General features: G+C 36.8%; 1 protein-coding gene across 6 annotated transcripts in view; it reads right to left on the reverse strand.

Annotated features, from left to right (window-relative positions):
• WDFY2 (WD repeat and FYVE domain containing 2) overlaps positions 1–20,318 on the reverse strand; it is a 182,206-nt gene that overhangs the window by 47,824 nt on the left and 114,064 nt on the right. For all 6 annotated transcript variants that reach the window (XR_014303185.1, XR_014303186.1, XM_082700539.1 and 3 more), the window contains exon 4: positions 7,521–7,575. Coding sequence is in view for 4 of the 6 variants with exons in the window: in XM_082700539.1 (XP_082556665.1) it covers positions 7,521–7,575 (55 nt within the window). In the remaining 2 variants the exon portion in view is untranslated. The remainder of the gene's footprint in view (positions 1–7,520; positions 7,576–20,318) is intronic.

A 20,318-nucleotide genomic window follows, 5' to 3' on the forward strand; every position in this document is an offset into this window, starting at 1 on the left:
AGATCTCATGGCTTCTCAATTATCAAATAAAAATCCATAAAAATTTGTTTTTTCTTACACAGTTCCAGAGAATGAGGCAGAGGGTGCCCATGGCTGTTGAACAGAGCTGACTGGGATAGACAAAGATCAGTAACCTGAATCTGGACCTCACTGTCCCTGTGCCCAGGAGCTGGCAGTGTGGTAGGCAAGAGGAGACCCGTCATGAGCGGAATGACGTGATAGAGAAAATACCAGTGTCCCATTCTGATCGTGAAAACAGAGTTAGTAGGGATGGACCAATGCAGCTCTACTGACAATAACAGTATCACCTGCCAATTTCTGAGTGTCTAACAAGTGCCAAGAACTTACATATATTCTTTCACTTAGTCACTATAATGACCCTGCAAAAGTGGGGGGTTTCTTCATCTTACAGACACAACCTGGCCTTGGCAGGAGGGCCCTTTTACACTGGCTACCAAACCAAAGAGTACCTACAGGACAGCCATTTTACCGAATGCCTGATATTTTAAAATCTGATATTTGGGGGCACCTGGGTGGCTCAGTGGGTTAAAGCCTCTGCCTTTGGCTCAGGTCATGATCCCAGGGTCCTGGAATGGAGTCCCGCATTGGGCTCTCTGCTCAGCAAGGAGCCTGCTTCCCTTCCTCTCTCTCTGCCTACTTGTGATCTCTGTCAAATAAATCAATAAAATCTTTAAAAAAGTACAATAAAATCTGATATTTGAAGCATCGAGTTTCTAAAGGGACACAACAAAGAAGGGGTATAGAAGCAATAATACCATGACTTCTCTACAGTAAACACCTGCCTGTCAGAGTATCAGTCACCATTCGAGATCAAAATGTTTGTTGTCTTTAACATAAAAGATATGACTTCTCAGAAACTCCTGAAGATCTTGTCATCAAATGTCCAATTCGAGCTCCACCAATGATGGAATCAAATGAACTTCTCTATTGCTTCAAGTTTCTCAAGTCTATTTCAGCGAGATGGTAGCCCCCAGCATTTTGTCCCTATCTGCCATCACTTTCTAAGTCTAAGGGGGAGGACGGCAGCCCAAAACAGAAGGGAGGGGTTCAGCACTCTGAGCTGCCCTGATGTGAGGGGAGTAGACAGAGGCTCTCAAAGGTTGAGTGACTTGCTCAGATCGGCACAATGAATGATGAAACTAGAACTAAAACCCTAGCTTCTCTTTCTGTCAGGCTGGCTAGGACTACTGGAAAAACAAACAACAAAACATGCCCCCAAACTCAGAGCACATACTCCTTCTAAGGTGACAGAATTCTTTAATTCAAGAAGAAACCCTTTAAAGGTACACACATATCACTAAGCTGCAGAAACGTGGGCTTGAAGTCTGGCCATACTTCTTTACTAGGAAGGCTGAGAGAGGACATCCTTGTCTTGTTTGTGATCATAGTGGAAAAGCATATCATTTCTCACAATTAAGTACAATGTCAGCTGCAGACTTTTGTAGATATTTCTTAATGGAGGTGAGGAAGTTCGCCTTGATTTGTAGTTGGCTCTGTATTTTTATCATGAATAGGTGGCAGAATTTATCAGATGCTTTTTCTGCACCAATTGATATGATCATATCATTTTACTTCTTTAGCCTCTTGTTGTGATGGATTACACTGATTTTCAAATGTTAAACCAGCTTTGCATATCCGGAATAAATCCCCTTGGGCATGGGTATATAATTTCTTCTGTATATTCTTGGATTTGCTAGAATTTTTTAAAAGGATTATAACATCTAAGTTCATGAGAGTTACTGGCCTGTAGTTTTCTTAATAGTGTTTTTGGTTTTGGTATCACTGATTGTTTTTTAAAAAAAAGTTTATTGAGGTAAAATTCATCATTTAAATAATTGTAGAGTGTATCATTTAGTGGCTATTAGTATATTCACAATGTTGTACAATTATCATGGAAAAATGTTCTATTTATAGAACATTTCCATGACCCCAAAACAAACCCACATCCCCAATTCCTCCTCCCTTGTCCCCGGGCAACCACTAAATACTTTCTATCTCAACGGATTCTTCTATTCTTTTTTTTTTTTTTTTTAAGACTATTTATTTGCGGGGGGGGGGGGGTAGCACTTAAGTGGGGGAGGCGCAGAAGGAGAGGAACAAACAGACTCCCCACTAAATGGGGAGCCCACTGTGGGACTTGATTCCAGGACCCAGAGATCATGACCTGACCCAAAGTCAGATGCTAAACCAACTGAGCCACACAGACTGAGCCACACCTCCCTTATTCCTGACATTTCATATAAATGTATTCATATAAAGAGTGGTCCTTTGTGTCTAGTTTCTTTCACTGACTTAATGTGTTTTCAAGGTTCATCCACATTGTAGCATGTATCAATATTTCATTCCTTTTTTGTGTCCAAAACCTAATTCATTTTATTGGTATACCACATTTTATTTAACCATTCATCCATTCATGGATGTTTAGGTTGTTTCCACTTCTTGCCTATTGTGAATATTGGCACAATGGCATGCGATCCTTCCTTCCATTTCTTTGGGGTATAAACTTGAAATAACCCTTGCTTGGTCATGATGTACTATCCTTTGTATACGCTGCTGAATTTGATTTGCTAAAATTCTGTTGGAATTTTTGCATCTGTTTTCATGGGGAAGGCTGGCCTGTATATTTCTTTTCTTGTACTGTCTTTGTCTAGTTATCATGTCAGATACCACCACTTCAAAAATCATCTGGAAAGTCTTTTTCTGAAGGAGTTTGTGTAGAATTTGTATTGTGTCTTCCTTAAATGTTTGATAAAATTTACTAGTAAAGCCATCTGGGCCTGGGGTTTTCTTTGTGGGAAGTCAATTATAAAGTCAATTTCTTTAGTAGATATAGGGTTATTAGGGTTGTCTATTTCTTCCTGACCTTTCACAATTTTTACTTTTCAAAGATTTGTTCATTTCACTTAGGTTGTCAGATTTATTGGCATAAAGTTTTTTATAATATTCCTTATTATCCTACAATCTCTAATAGTGTCACTTCCCTTATTCCTGATACTGGTGGCCTGAATCTTCTCTCCTTTTTTTCTGGTTTAAGTCTGGCTAGAGGTTTATTGCTTTTATTCCTCCTCTCAAAACAAACAACAGTTTTTGGTGTCACTGATACTTCCTTATTTTCTTTTTCTATTTCATGAACTTCTGCTATGATCTTTCTTCTCTTCTGCTTAAGATTTTATTTATTTATTTGAGAGGGACAGAGAGAGCACAAGCAGGGGAAGAGGCAGAGGGAGAAGCAGACTCCCCATTGAGTGGGGAGCCCGACATGGAGCTCCATCCCAGGACCCTAGGATCACAACCTGAGCTGAAGGCAGATGCCCAACTGACTGAGCTACCTGGATGCCCCCCTTTCTGGTTTCCTGATGTAGAAACTAAGGTCACTGATTTGAGACCTTTCTTTCTTCTAACATAGGTGTTTAGTTAAGTACTGCTTTAGTAGCATACCACAAATTTTGATACACTGTTTCCACTTTGATTTCTTCTTTGACCCATGGATTACTTAGATGGCCCATGGTTATTTAGCTTCCTAATATCTGGGGCTTTTCTGGAGATATTTCTGTTAATTGACTCCTGGTTCAGTATCATTTTGATCAGAGAACACACCTTTGAATTCTTCCAAATTTACTGACTCGTTTTATGGCCCAGAATACGATCTATTGATAAATGTTCTGTGTGAAGTTGAAAAGAATGTGTCTTCTGCTTTAGTTTAATGGAATGTTCTACAGATGCCAATTACAGCAAGTTGGCTGTGTACTGTGTTCAAGCCTTTTATACCTTACTGATTTTCTGCCTACTTATTCTGTCAATTACTGATATATTCAATCAATTATTGAGAGAAGTTCTAAAATTTCTGACTAAAATTGAGGATGTGTCTATTTCTCCTCCTAAAGTTTCATCAGGTTTTGCTTCACATATTTCAAAGCTATGTTTATTAAGAGTATAAACATTTGGGATCATTATGCCCTCCTGATGGATTGATCCTTATCCATTATGAAATAATCTCTGGTAATACAATCCTTTATCCCTGGTAATATTCTTTTCTCTAAAGTCTAACTATTATCAACATAGCCACTCCAGCCTTTTTTTGACTACTGTTTGTACTATGTATCTTTTGTTATCCTTTTACTTGTAACTACTTTATGTCTTTATATTTAAAGTACATTTCTTGTAGGTGGTTTATATTTGGGTCTCCTTTTTTCATTCAAGCTGATGGCCTCTGCCTTTTAATTGGCCTCAGACCACATACATTTAATATGACTATTGATTACTGGTAGGTTTAAATCTATCCCTTTGCTATTTGTTTTCTATTTTTCCTTCTTACTCTTTTTTTTTTTTTTTTGGCAGGGGAAGAGGAGTTCAGTGAGAATGATTTTAATGATTCCATTTAATCTCCTTGGCTGGCAAATTAGTAGTAACTTTTGGATTTGTTCTTTTATGGCTGCTTTAGGGCCAGAAGTATACATCTTTAACTTACCATAGTCTTCCTTCAAGTGATTCTACTCCACTTCATGTGTAGCACAAGAATCTTACAACAACAGCATACATTTCCATTTCTCCCCACTTCTTGGCTTTTGTGTTACTACTGATGTCAAACATTTTAATTTTACATGTTATGACCCTCATGCTACTTTATTACTTTTAGTTAAAAAGCAAATTGTCTTTTTATAAGATTTAAATAATAACGAAAAATCTTATAGTAACCATGCCTGCTGTTCTTCATCCTTTTGTGTAGATCCCTATCTTCTTCCTTTGGCATCATTTACTTCCTTCCTGAAGGACTTCCTTTAACATTTCCTTAAGTGCAGGTCTATGAATTCTCTGTTTTTTATGCCCGAAAAATTTTTTATTTCACCTCCATTTTCGATATCTGTTGGATTGATTCCTTTTAACTTTTGTAATCTTATTTTTATTATTATGAATTCATCTTAAGCGGGGCTTGTTTTTGCTGTGAGATCTTTGTGTGACTTGTCTTGTTGAAGAGAGCTTTTGAATTTATTTCTAGTAGGTACCAGGAGGATACCCCTGGCCCAGAACCAATTCATACATTAAATTCTTAAGCTGAAGCTTCTAGCACCACGTGAATGATTTAAATTTGTGTTCCAAATCCAAAATTTTAGGTTGTAATTTTCATTTACCTGGAAGATTCTTCCCTTCGATCCAGATTTGAGATCAGGAATAAATTATGCTATGGTCTTCTGGGCCAGTAAGTGGAGAGTATGGATCCTCTTTTTCATGGGGCTATAGTCCTTTATGCATTTCATCTTTATATGTAAATATGAGTTGCAACTTCCTATCTCACTCAAGTCCTAGGTCTCATCTTTTGTCCCTAAGTGAATGTTCATACAAAAGCTTTTACCTATTAGAAGTTCTGTTTTTCTCCCCCAAGATAGCTACCATGTCAGGTAGTATGCATATCATTTTGAGTTTTAATTCTGTCTTTGCTTCTGGTACATGGGACTCACCCTCCTGTTTCTCTCATGGGCTTAGCATTATATTTTAAAAATATATATATAATGACTACTGGGATTTCAAAATGTCTTGAGTTGAGATGATGGACTTAATGAGATGAATAACCTGTAGTCCAGCATTTAGGCTAAAAACAAAATAACCCCCCCTCTCTACCCCCACACCAAGAAAAGCAACAGCTTCAAAATTACAGGAGACATAGTTTAATAATAACTCAAGTGAGAAGCATTAAGGGGTTTGAGCTCACTGCTCCACATGAGCCCACAGTATAAAGTGGCCTGTCAGAAGTTCACCCTTTATGGAAAAGTGACCAGAAGAGGAAGGAAATACAATTCTGTAGTTATCACATTACATATGTATATTGGTTATCTACTGTATAACAAATTATGCCAAAACTTAATAGCGTAACACAGTAAACATTTATTATCTCAGAATTTCTGTGGATCATAAATCTTGGTATAGCTTAGCTTGGTGCCTCTACTAAAAGGTGTCTCACAGGATGAAATCAAGGTGTGGTGGGACTATGGTCTCATCCGTAAGACTGACAGAGGAAGGACCTGCGGAACTTCATGCTCTCTCATGTTGACTAGACTCACTCCTCAGAGGTTACTGAGCTACCTGAGGGCTTCAGTTCCTTAACAGCCACTTAAGTGGCTTCCCTCAGTTCCTCACCACATAGGCCTCTCCATAAAGTGGCTCACAAGATGGTAGCTAGCTTCCATGAGAACCAGAAAGAGCAGGAGAGAGCAAGCAAGAAGGACTAATCTCTTTGTAACTTAATCTTAGAAGTGACATCAATCATTTGCCATATGTTAGGTACAGGCTACACTCAAGGGCATGAATAACAGGAGACAAGGATCATCAGGAGCCATCTCAGAGGCTGCCTACCACAATGTGTCCCATTTTTAAATGGCTCCAGAGGTACAACATGATATCGCAAGACCTGTGACCAAGACAACTAAAAAACAAATTTTTTTTTAAAGAAAAAAAATTCAGGTCATGTAAAGGAGAATGTAAAATGTTTGAGATACAAGGAGGAAAGAAGAGAACAGGGTGGGAATTTTCATGGCTGTTTTAAAATCACTGAAAAGCTGTCATGTATAACAGAGATTCAACTTAGTTTCTGTGGCTCCAATAGGCTGAACAAAAACCAACAGAGGAACTTTCTAGTATTCATAACGTAACATTTTAATGACCTGGCTACCTGTCTGTAACCTCTACATAATTACAAACTGCTTACAGGCAGGTACTACACATGTCTTGTTTACTATTATGATCCTCAGTTACTGAAACTCAGTAGGTACTCAAGGAATACTTGGAAGTAGTATGTGAAAACAAAGAATAAATCCACAGGGAAATGAATTTTGGCTCAAAATCTAGAAATAAAGAACTTAATACTTGCATTTTATAAAAACCAGGATGGTTTGCTAGATATGTCTTTGGAGGTATCGGAAAAGAATGTGGATGATCATACACAGGATGGATGGAATCAAGAAATTGTGGATTAAATAACCTCTAAGTCTTAAAAGATCCACTTTTAATGTTCTGATCCTATAATATCATTGGTCTAGATAAATAAATCATTACAGAAAATGGCTCCTAATCCATGTATGGCACACTGGCAATGTTGAAGACACACTAAATTTCTTTCCCTTAGACAACATGGATATTCTAAGGCCTTTAAAGATATTTAACCGAAAATGAAACAAGCCCCATATAAAGTAGCTCACTTCTAACACTGACCCTACTCTCGGCACCTGCTACACTGCTTTGAGGCCGTGTAGTATAGCAGAGAGACAAAGGACAAATGTCAGAGGTTCTGGGGTCACAACGACCCAGTCCGCATGTTCTGCATGTTACCAGCTACAGGACCTTAGGCAAGTCACCCAACCTCGTTAAGCCTCAGTTTCTTAACTCAAAGACTTGGATAAAATTCACCTGAAAGGGCTGCTCTGTTTTGTTTCCCCTGACTACTATAAAGTGAAGCTGTTAAAATACATTTCAAAGTCTAAGTAAAAACACTGCTGTATCATTCCTACCTTGATAGTTTTTCACAGGAGTCATCTTGTTATAATCTTCTGATAAAATAAACTCCTGCAAAATAAAAGAAAAATATCAAGTAAAAAGAAATTCTTTAAGTGAATAATTAGGTTTCGATAAAACATCATCACAGAATTAGATCTAACATTACTATGGCCAATCAACTCAGCATTTTTGTACATCTTTAAAAGTAACGATTATGATTATGATTCAGTGCAATTACAATTTTTATCTTGTAACACTGAGGTTGGTTTTTTGTTTCTGTTTTCTTGAGTATATGTGTGAAAAAGAAAATGATCAATTTCAGTGTCTTGACAGTGGTCAATTTTGAAGATAACCCTCATTCAACTTGCTACAGCTGCAAATTTGGCAGGTGAGCAAATCGATGGCAATTCTCTACTACAGAAGCAAATCAGGTATTTTATTTTATTTTTTAAAAGATTTTATTTATGGGGCACCTGGGTGGCTCAGTGGGTTAAAGCCTCTGCCTTCAGCTCAGGTCATGATCTCAGGGTCCTGGGATCGAGCCCCACAGTGGACTTTCTGCTCAGCAGAGAGCCTACTTCCTCGTCTCTCTTTCTGCCTGCCTCTCTGCCTACTTGTGATCTCTGTCAAATAAATAAAATATTTAAAAAAAGATTTATTTATTTGACAGATAGAGATCACAAGTAGGCAGAGAGGCAAGTAGAGAGGAGTTGGGGGAGCACGCTCCCTGCTGAGCAGAAAGCCTGATACAGGAATCAATCCCAGGACCCTGGAACCATGACCTGAGCCGAAGGCAGAGGCTTTAACCCACTGAGCCACCCAGGAGCCCCTCAAATCAGGTATTTTAAAGAGTCTGTTTCTAATATCATGTGACTTATTTCTCCCTCCAGTAAGCTTCTCAAGCCTGCACTTTACTCAACCCTATGGTACATGGCAGTGTCTTGGTATAGTAAGAAATCAGTACTGACCCAACAGAAATGTGAAAAGGCATCTCCCAATCTCATGAGATTAATGTGGATGTCAAACTTACTCAAAGATAGTTTCTATATGACACACTGTATATACTTTGTGAGGCCACACAAAACGTGAGCGTGTGACTTTGTGCGTGTGCGTATGTGCATTCTCAGCCACGCATCTACACATACAATGACCCATATGTAGAAGCGATTCAAGTGTTTATAAGCCCCAGCCAATTTTGAGTCCTTCAGCTTCTTTCAAATGCAAAATATCCATATACTCTTAAATAGCGAGTTGTCAAACATAAGGAAAGCTGCGAAGGATAATAAATTGATGCCTTCATCTGAGCTTAGAAACAGAACCATGAGCTTTTCAAAACATTTGGAGGCTTCCAGAATTTTTCCTTGAGGACTTAAGAAAGGTATGTAGGAGAACAGAAGTGTAAACTTCTTAACTGCTCTTGGGTATTTACTGAGTTGATATAGTTTAACTTTTTAGAAGAAAATACTTATTTTATTGTTTCTGTGATAGATGCCACCAAGGGAAGTATGAGGCGATGTGACAGAATATAGGAGGTAACAAAGTTCCTCTGGGTGCTCACTTCCCTATCCTGGCTATGGATTTTCTTCCCCATGATTCTCTCAGTAAAAACATTATTCAACTTGTCACTTTTAAAATTCCTATCAGTATTCCTTCAAGAAGTAGCACCATGCTCATTTCTCATTTCTGAAGAGACTCACAGTTGAAGAGAACAGACTGATTTTTAAAAGTAATGCAGTCGTTCTCCCATGAGCAGCTGGTGGTGTGGGTAAGAAAGCTGTGCACTCATCTAAGCCTCGACTCACTGCCCCCCTCAGTCCCAAGCAGGAGTAGCTTGATCCTGAGTCCCCCACTTTAGAGCGCCCCAAATTTCCTCACATACTTGCTAAATAAATTTACTAAAGACCTTTGTTATTTAGGCAAGAGTTTGCTGAGTTCAAAGAGCTCATGTTACTTTGAATACACTGAAATGGTTCTCTAGCGTGGGCAAAAGGTCACTCAATTCCTTTCAGGACAAGGCAGGGTGTAAAATGAAACAACTAGGTGCAGATCTGTATTTAGAATCAACATAGTAGATTTAACAAACACAATAAAATTACCAGTTCACTGCACTGGTACACTTAATTTTTTTGTTCATTTGCTTTTCCTATGAAAATAGAAACATGTAATCACGGGGAAAATTTGGGAGAGTTTTGTCGGCCATTTTTATTCTTATTTTTTTGATCAAAGAAACAATATGCTATTTTAAAGAAATGTTAAGAGAAGCATTTAAAAGTCCTTTGTGATATTGTTTCTCAGAGATAACTATTATACAAAGAATTATTGGAATAATATATATAATAAAACAAAATAGTAATACTTTTTCAATTCAGTTTCTAGTATTAATTCTAGTATAGGTAACATACAGTGTCATATTAGTTTCAGGTGTAAAATACAGTAATCAGCTCTTCCATACATCACCCAGTGCTCATCACAAATGTCCTCTTTAACCCCCATGACCTATCCCCCGCCCCCATTCCCCTCTGGTAACCATCAAAGTATGTTCTCTATAGTGAAGAATCTGCTTCTTATTTTGTCTTTTTTCTTCCCCTTTGTTCATTCGTTTTGTTTCAATTCCAGATGTAAATAAAATCATGGTATTTGTCTTTCTCTGACTCAAAATGTTAATACTTTCTTTTTTTTAAATGTTAATACTTTTTAACAGAGCTTTCTTTCTGTTAACAAATCATGTATAACATTCCACATGAGTACATGTTTATCAACTTCACTCTTTTTAATGACTGCAAAGAATGTGCAGTAATGGTCTCCTACTGAGAAATGCCTGCATTTTGTTTTCTTTATTTAAAAATATTACATTCAATATATTTCATCTTTTTATATCTCCAACAATATTTCAATGAAATGAAGTTCCAGAATTGCTGGATGAGAGGGTATGACCATTTAAAATTTGACATCTATTGCCAACTTGACTTCTTAAAAGATTTTATCTTTTAACCCTCACAAACAATGTAATGTGAACGTGTGGCTGCAGCTCAGAATATTTTGTTGGGGGGCACCTGGGTGGCTCAGTGGGTTAAAGACTTTGCCTTCGGCTCAGGTCATGATCTCAGGGTCCTGGGATCGAGTCCCACATCAGGCTCTCTGCTCAGCAGGGAGCCTGCTTCCCCCTCTCTCTCTCTGCCTGCCTCTCTGCCTACTTGTGATCTCTGTCTCTCAAATAAATATATTTTTTAAAAAAGAATATTTTGTTGGGTTTAACCAATCAAAGCTCAGTAGATCAGAGATGTACACATTACACATTTTAATCCAATCTTTCTGTCTTTCCTTCTTTACATTATCATCCTAAGATTTTTTTAATACTTTTTTTAGAGCATTTTTAAATTCACAGCAAAATTGAGAGGAAGGCACAGAGATTCCTCACATGCTCCCTGCTCCCCTCCAAACAGCCTCCTCCACTAACATCTCTCACCACAGTGGTACATTTATTACAACTGATAAGCCGACACTGACATATCATTATCCCCCATCCAAAGGCCATAGTTTACCTTAGGGTTCGCTCTTGAGACTGCAAATTCTGTGGTCTACAATAAATGCATACTGACATGTATCCACTATTCTGGTGACTGCAGAGTTATCTCCACTGCACTAAAAATCCTCTGTGCTCTGCCTATTCATCTTTCTCTTCCCATCAAATCCCTGGCACTCATTTTTTTCACCGTCTTCAAGGATTTGCCCTTTCCAGATGATCATATAGTTGGAATCATACAGTTTGCAGCCATTTCACATTGGTTTCTTTTACTTAATACTATGCATTTAAGTTTCCTCCATGTCTTTTTATGGCTGGATAGCTCATTTCTTTCTAGCACTGAATACTATTCCTTTGACTGGATGTACCACAGTTTATCCTTTCATGTACATAAGGACATCTTGGTTACCTCCAAATTTTTGTCAATTATCCATAAAGCTCCTATAAACATGTGTATGCAGGTTTTTGCAGGGACACAAGTTTTCGACTCCTTTGGATAAAAGAGTAAGGACTGGTGGGTTTATGGTAAGACTATGTTTAGTTTTAAGAGAACAACCACGGGGATGGGGTAACTGAGTGAAGGGCACTGGGGAGGGCATGTGATAGAAGGAGCACTGGGTATTATGTAAGACTGATGGATCACAGGCCCATACCTCTGAAACAATCATTATATGTTGATTAACTATATTTAAAAAAAGATTTTTAAAAAATGACCAAAGTGGCTGTACCATTGTGAATTTCCACTAGCAGCCTATGAGAATTCCTATTGCTCCTCATCCTTGGCAGCACTTGGTGTTGCCAGTGTTCTGGCCACTCTAATAAGTATATAGTGGTCTCTCATTTTAATTTGCATTTCTCTGATGACATAAGATATGGAGCATCTTTTCATATGCTTACTTGCTATCTGTAGATCTTCTTTGGTGAGGTTATCTGCTAAGGTCCTTGGCTCACTTTTTTTTTCTTTTATTTATTTTCAGCATAACAGTATTCATTATTTTTGCACCACACCCAGTGCTCCATGCAATCCGTGCCCTCTCTAATACCCACCACCTGGTTCCCCCAACCTCCCACCCCCCGCCACTTCAAACCCCTCAGATTGTTTTTCAGAGTCCATAGTGCCTTGGCTCACTTTTAATCTCTTACTGTTAAGATTAAGGAGTTCTTCAAATATTTGGGATAACTCCTTTTATCAGATATATCTTCTGCAAATATTTTCTCCCATTCTGTGGCTTGTCTTTTTATTCCCTTTACAATGTTTTGCAGAGAAGAAATGTTCATATTAATGAAGCACAGTTTATCAATTCTTGCTTTCACCATACCTATGTTATAGTATCTAAGATGTCATCAACAAACTGAAACTCATCTAAATTTTCTCCTGTGTTACCTTCCAGGAGTTTTACAGTTTTGCATTTTACACTTCGGGTCTGTGAGTTATTCCAAGTTAATTATCGTGAAGGGTGTTAAGGTCTTGTCTAGATTTTTTTTTTTTTACAATTTTTATACAATTTTTACATGTAGATATCCAGTTGTTCCAGCACAATTTGTTGAGAAGACTATTTTTTCTCCATTGTATTGCTTTCGCTCCTCTGCTGACTTTATTCATGAGGGTCTGTTTCTGGGCTCTCGGTTCTGCTCCACTGATCTACCTGTGTATTCTTGCATCCATACCATACTACCTTGGTTACTATAGGTTTACAGTTAAGACTTGAAGCTGGACAGTGTTGTCAATCCCCCAACTTTGTTCTCCAATATTGTGCTGGCTCTTCTGGGTCTTCTGCCTCTCCATATAAACTTTAGAGTCAGTTTGTTGAGATCTGTAAAATAACTTGCTGGGATTTGGATTGCACTGACTTTATAGATCAAGTTGGGAAAAACTGGCATCTTGACAATATTGAGTCTTCCTATCTATGAACATGGCTCTCTCTCCACTTATTAAAGTTTTTTTTCCATTTTATTTTATTTTATTTCTTTTCAGTGTTCCAGCATCCACTGTTTATGCACCACACCCAGTGCTCCATGCAATACGTGCCCGCCTTAATATCCACCACCAGACTAACCCAACCTCCCACCCCTCTCCCCTCCAAAACCCTCAGTTTGTTTCTCAGAGTCCACAGTCTCATGGTTTGTCTCCCCCTCCGATTTCCCACATCTCACTTCTCCTCTCCATCTCCCCATGTTCTCTATGTTATTCCTTATGCTCCACAAGTAGGTGAAACCATATGATACTTGACTCTCTCTGCTTGACTTATTTCACTCAGCATAATCTCTTCTAGTCCCATCCATGTTGATACAAAAGTTGGGTATTCACCCTTTCTGGTGGAGGTATAATACCCCATAGTATATACAGACCATATCTTCTTTATCCATTTGTCCGTTAAAGGGCATCTTGGTTCTTTCCACAGTTTGGCGACTATGGCCATTGCTGCTATGAACACTGGGGTACAAATGGCCCTTCTTTTCACTACATCAGTATCTGTGGGGTAAATACTCAGTAATGCAATTGCAGGTCAAAGGGAAGCTCTATTTTTAATTTCTTAAGGAATCTCCACTCTTTTTTCCAAAGTGGCTGCACCAACATGCATTCCCACCAATAGTGTAAGAGGGTTCCCCTTTCTCCACATCCTCTCCAACACTTGTTGTTTACTGTCTTGTTAATTTTGGCCATTCTAACTGGTGTAAGGTGGTATCTCAATGTGGTTTTAATTTGAATCTCCCTGATGGCTAGTGATGATGAACATTTTTTCATGTGTCTGTTAGCCATTTGTACGTCTTCTTTAGAGAAGTGTCTATTAATGTTTTCTGCCCACTTTTTGACATGATTATCTGTTTTCTGAGTATTGAGTTTGGGGAGTTCTTTATAGATCTTGTATATCAGCCCTTATTCTGTGGTGTCATTTGCAAATATCTTCTTCTATTCCATGGGTTGCCTCTTTGTTTTGTTGACTGTTTCCTTTGTTGTGCAGAAGCTTTTGATCTTGAAGAAGTCCCAAAAGTTCATTTTTGTGTTTGTTTTCTCTGCCTTTGGAGACATATCTTGAAAAAAGTTGCAGAGGTTTGTAGTTTATTTCATACAAATCTTGTAAATATTTTGTTACATATATACCTAAGTATTTCACTTTGGGGGGTGCTAGTGTAAATGGTACTATGTTTTTAATTTCAAATTCTGCTTGTTCATTACTGGTATACAAGAAACAACTGACTTTTATATATTAATTGTGCATCCTGCAGCCTTCATATAATTGTTTATTAGTTCCAGGAGGTGTTTTGGTCAATCCTTTCAGATTTTCCTACATAGACAATCTTGCCATCTACAAAGAGTTTTATTTCTTTCTTCCTTGTCAGGATACCTTTTATTTTCCTTTTCTTGTCTTATTGCATTAGCTAGAACTTCCAGTACAATGTTGAAAAGGAATGCCTGCCTGAAACCTGACTTTAGTGGGAAAGCTTCTGGTTTCTCACCACACCTAATTGTTTTTAATGTTCACTGTAACAGTGTAACACTGTAACCAGATCAAATGGTTTGGTATATATAAACAAAAAGTCAATAATTATCTCCACCTTCTATCTCATCCCTTTTGAGGAAACCAGTGTTAATAGCCTGGTGTCTTGTTTCAAATCTTTCTTTCTCCTTTATATCAACATATGTAAACATATAAAGGGTTTTTTGTTGTTGTTGTTGTTGCACAAAAATAGGGTCATACTATGGACATTACAACTTATTGCTTCATTTATAATATATCAGAGCTATCTTTCTCAGATAAGATGTGTGATTCTAATTTATTCCTTCTGGCAGCTTGTCTTGTACTCCAAAACATGAATATGCCATATTTTACTCATATACTCTCTGTTAGATGGACATTCTATTTGTCTTCTATTTTGTACTATAACAATACAGCATGAAATGTCTTTGCATGCATGTTTAAACATATTAATTAATCTACAGGTTGAAAAGATTGCTAGCTCAAAGATTATAAATACTTAATATTTTAATAAACTCTCCCAGATCTCACTTTCCAGAAGTATGTGGCATTTCAATTCCCCACCACCTGATCCTCAGGCAATAGCCTATTTCCCTATAACTAATCAACACTGGGTATCACTCATTTTTTTCAATTTTCTGCCAAACTGATGTACAAAAAACTGTAACTCAGAATGGTTTAATATGCATTACCTTAACTGCTTATGAGCTAGAGTACTTTTTATATGTTTATTTGCCATATTCATTTCTTGTTCTATGGATTTCCTCCTTAAGTCCTACCACAGCGTGATTTCTTAAAAAGGAGAGCATGAGGCAAAACTTAAGTACTGCTGCTTTATTTGATGGTGCAATATCAGCAGTGTGAATGAAGGAAAAGCAAAAGGAAGCAGAGAAAGTGAGGCTGTACATCACCAAGCTGGCCTGTGTTTCATGGAGAAGCCCAATTAGTTTTCTAGCATACAGGAAGTCTCTAACAGAATTTAAACACCAAGCTTTGGAAGAATCCGTTCGAGAAAAGGATAGAGAGGGAATTTATCTGCCGGCTCTCTCCTCCCTTGCTTTAAATTTTGATCATAATTCCATGGAACTTAGCTTCTCCCTCCTTCTGGAACTTTATACTATCTACCCTTATTAACAAGCCACTGGGAGGTCAGATCTTAGACTTTGTAAGTGCTGTGCTTCTTACAACTCAGAAAGCTGCTAGAGCTATTTTTCTTAAGTTTTCATTTAAAGAGAGCAAAGCACAGTGGTTAAGAGTTAAGAGCTTGGACACTGGTCAAACTGTCTGATTTAAATCCTGGCTAAAACACATACTAAATAATATGATCTTGGACAAGCTGCTCAAGATCTCTGCACTTCAGTTTCCGTTTCCATAACAGAAATAGCCTCATAAGCCTGTGGTGAGGATTTGGTTAATATTAGCTTTTAAAGCAGTGCCTGGCACACATTAAGTATTCTATGAGAGTTAAGTAAAAGAAATAAACACTACTTTTGTAAAATGAGTTAAGGAGTCTTCCTTTAAAAAAAAAAAAACTTCTGGAATACACTGAACAATTTTAATCAGAGTATTAGAATTTGGCTATAAAATACTGAATGTTGGGACGCCTGGGTGGCTCAGTTGGTTGAGCAGCTGCCTTTGGCTCAGGTCATGATCCCAGCAACCTGGGATCGAGTCCCACATCGGGATCCTTGCTCCGCAGGGAGCCTGTTTCTCTCTCTGACTCTGCCTTCCACTCTGTCTGCCTGTGCTCGCTCTCGCTCGCTCTCTCTCTGACAAATAAATAAATAAAATCTTAAAAAAAAAATACTGAATGTTGGGTTCTTTTTTAAATAGCAGCTTTTTAACAACTTTTCTCATTTCTCATACAGTTATCAGTCTCATAAGCTCTCGGCTCTCTTCGAGTCAAATTTATTAATTTATATTTTATTATAAAATCATCCACTTAAGTTTTCAAACATATTACCATATATAACTAACTTAACATTGCTGATTCTTTTTAACTGTCTTTCATATAACACAATTCTGCTATAAGAGTTATTCTAAAATGTGAAATTTGTTTCAACACAATTGGTAAATTAAGGAACAATTTGAGCATAGCTCAAATTTCATGTCACTTTTACATGATTTTGTCCAGAAAGAGTAGATGAGAACAGAAAATTGAACTAAGCTACATGGGAATACATAAAGCAAAAACACAAAGATCTCAAACATCTGCCGACTACCTCAGTGTACCACCCCTTGGGAGCCACACCTACCTACATCTGGTAATAAAACTTGGCCTTATGATTTCAGATTACCTCATCCCACCATTTCCAAATAACTCACAAGCTGCAATCCTTTTGAGGTACACTTCCACAAGCGAACCTCAGGCCTTTTTCAAGGTAAAGGGCCATCATTACTAAAATGTTTATATACTCCCTAATTTAGCATGTCTAAAACTGTGCTACATTTTTATGAGTGTCCCACTTTATTTTTCATATATCATGGACTACGTTGTGTGTGTGTTTAACATAGTTTTTAATTACTGTATTCCTACCTTCATTTTCCTCTAAGCCTTTTATAGCTTTTATTGTGCAATTCTACATAGTGCAGTGATATTTAAAAACATGTTGTATTCCTGTACCCCAGGGGATAAAAATATATGTTTATAAAAAATAAAAAATTAAAAAAAAATGTTGTATTATAGCAGAAATGAGTGGTTATATATAATGTAGTTAACACTCTTTCCTTATGCTTAACATTATATACTTCTTATTTCTGGTTTCCCTTAATGAGATGTGCCAAGGAATTGATCTATTTCACTCTTTTTTTTTTTTTCTTGGAGAGTACACCTTTCCAAGTGTTAGATCTATTGATCTAAACTGAGAACTTTCTAAAACTCAGCTTTTAGTTCTATTTACTGTCCTTTTGCTTTCTCAATCTTAATTTCAGTACTGATTTCTGTCATTCTCTCTTCCAACCAACCTTCTTTTGGTTCATTTTATCACTTTTGTATAACTAAAGTTGAATGCTAGATTCACAAGTATAACACCTTTTCTTTTTTTTCTTTTCTTTTCTTTTTCTTTTTTAACATTTTATTTATCTGACAGAGACAGAAACAGAGGAAGAGGGAACACAACAGGGGGAGTAGGAGAGGGAGAAACAGGGAGCTGGCGAGCAGGGTGCTGGTGAGCAGGGAGCCAGATGGGCTCAATCCCAGGACCCTGGGATCATGACCTGAGCCAAAGGCAGACGCGCAATGGCTGAGCCACCCAGGCACCCCCAGCTTTTTAAAGGTAAAATTCTCTAATATAGATTTGACTGTATTCCACAGGTTTTTACACAAAGTGGTTCTCCTTTAAAACAATTTCTGGGGCGCCTGGGTGGCTCAGTTGGTTGGACGACTGCTTTCAGCTCAGGTCATGATCCTGGAGTCCCAGGATCGAGTCCCACATCGGGCTCCCAGCTCCATGGGGAGTCTGCTTCTCCCTCTGACCTTCTCCTTGCTCATGCTCTCTCTCACTGTCTCTCTCTCAAATAAATAAAATCTTAAAAAAAAAATTGTTTAAAACAATTTCTGTATTATTTTATGTATTTCAGAAATAATATATATACTTATTTACTCTTTCAATTAGGAAATTACTGAGGAAAAAATGCTTAATTAGCAAGCACTTCTATTTATAGCTACCTTTTTGTTGCTGCTTTCTAGTTTTATTGGTTTATATTCAGAAACCATAATATCTTTACTTTTTAAAACTTTCTAAGATTTTTCCCTGTAAAGATATTCATGATTTTGTAAATATTCTGTAGATATAAGAAAAAAATGTATTTTATCCAAAGTTTTATATCTACTTGTGTATCTATTCAATGAAACGATAATAGCTTTCAAATATTCTGTATTTATATTCTGTATTTCTTGCCTACTTGAATTTCATATTCAAAAACAGATGTACTAAAGAAATGTGGTTTTTGTTTTTTTAGAAACATGTTTTATTTTAAATATTTATTATTCTGACTATAAAAGTAGTATGTGTAATATGGTAAATTTTAAAATGGAACTCTATCAGGAAGGAAAATTTAAGTAGTCTATACTTTTGCCAAATAGTGCTAATTACTATTAATATTTTTAATATTTTGCTTTTTCATCTTTTCTCTTGTATACATAAAAACACATTAAATTGGAATGATAGTACCACTGATACTGTTTTGTAGCTCTCCTTTTTTTTTTTTTTTTTTTAAAGATTTTATTTATTTATTTGTCAGAGAGAGAGTGAATGAGAGCGAGCACAGGCAGACAGAGTGGAAGGAAGAGTCAGAGGGAGAAGCAGGCTCCCTGCGGAGCAAGGATCCCGATGTGGGACTCGATCCCAGGTTGCTGGGATCATGACCTGAGCCGAAGGCAGCTGCTTAACCAACTGAGCCACCCAGGCGTCCCTGTAGCTCTCCTTTTTAACTTAACAATATGACATGACCACTTCCAATGTCATTAAATATTCTTTGAAAATACACATTTAATGGCTACATAATATTCCCCTGGAAGGCTACATAAGATTTTATCTAATGAGTCCCTGACTGTTATATTTCTAAGACACCAGTGTTTTTATTATTATAAAAATAATTGTTAAAATAGTATTTATTACTATGAATAATCTTTCTTTTCATGATTATTTTCTAGAAATGTAGTTACTAATAAAAAGGTACAAATACTTCTCAAGCACTCATTACATATGACCAATACTTTTTCTATATACTTAATGCCAATTCATGTCTCCTCTATCAGTGTACAAGACAGACCATTTTATTCAATGCCTGCCAACAGGTATATAATAAAGCTGGGATTACTCAGGCAAAATTAAAATTTAAAAAATTTCACACATTAAAATGTTTACTAGCTCTAAGTATTTCTTTATGTGACTTTTCAGCTGTCTATAGAATTTTAGTGTTTTCTATTTGTATGCTTGTCAACTAAAGATATTATCCTTCCTCTCATATTTTAAGCAACAATGTATTCTTTTCTTTTAAAATGCATTTAAGTACCTTTTTTTACACTGAGAAGTTTTTAATTTTATGCAAATATCATATTTTCCTTTGTAATTTGCATTGTTTAAAAGTTTATACATTCTTCCCAATGGACTGTTTATAAATGTCCTCTCTAGACACTTCTAGTTTTTTGCTTTTCATTTTTTAAAGCTTTATTTTGTACATCAAAGTTGCTTGTAAGACATAAGGTGTGGGTTAAAATTGATTTTTTTTTTTAAGGCAAGCCAACTGCTTTTGAACTATTTATTTAAAAACTTTTCCCAACCAGGACTGACATGTGATGTCTTCTTTTCCATATTCTATGTTCTTACATATAATTGGATCTATTTGGGAGTTATCTAACTCTGCTCTATTGACGTTCTATTCTTGTGTCAAAATGAAAATGATTTGATTACTGCAGATATCAAATGTGTGTTAACCACAGGCTATGTATCTCTTAATTTTTCTTCTTAAAAAAATGTAGCCCCCTAAGATGTAACAATTGCACTACTGGGTATTTACCCCAAAGATAAAAATGTAGTGATCTGAACGGGCACCTGCACCCCAATGTTTATAGCAGCAATGTCCACAATAGCCAAACTATGGAAAGAACCTAGATGTCCATCAACAGATGAATGGATAAAGATGTGTGTGTGTGTGTGTGTGTATAATATATAATATATAATATATAATATATAATATATAATATATAATATATATAATATATATATCAGCCATCAAAAGAAATGAAATCTTGCCATTTGCAATGACATAGAGGGCATTATGCTAAGTGAAATAAGTCAATCAGAGAA

Source organism: Mustela nivalis (assembly GCF_964662115.1).
Source record: "Mustela nivalis genome assembly, chromosome: 15".
NCBI classification, from domain to species: Eukaryota; Metazoa; Chordata; class Mammalia; order Carnivora; family Mustelidae; genus Mustela; species Mustela nivalis.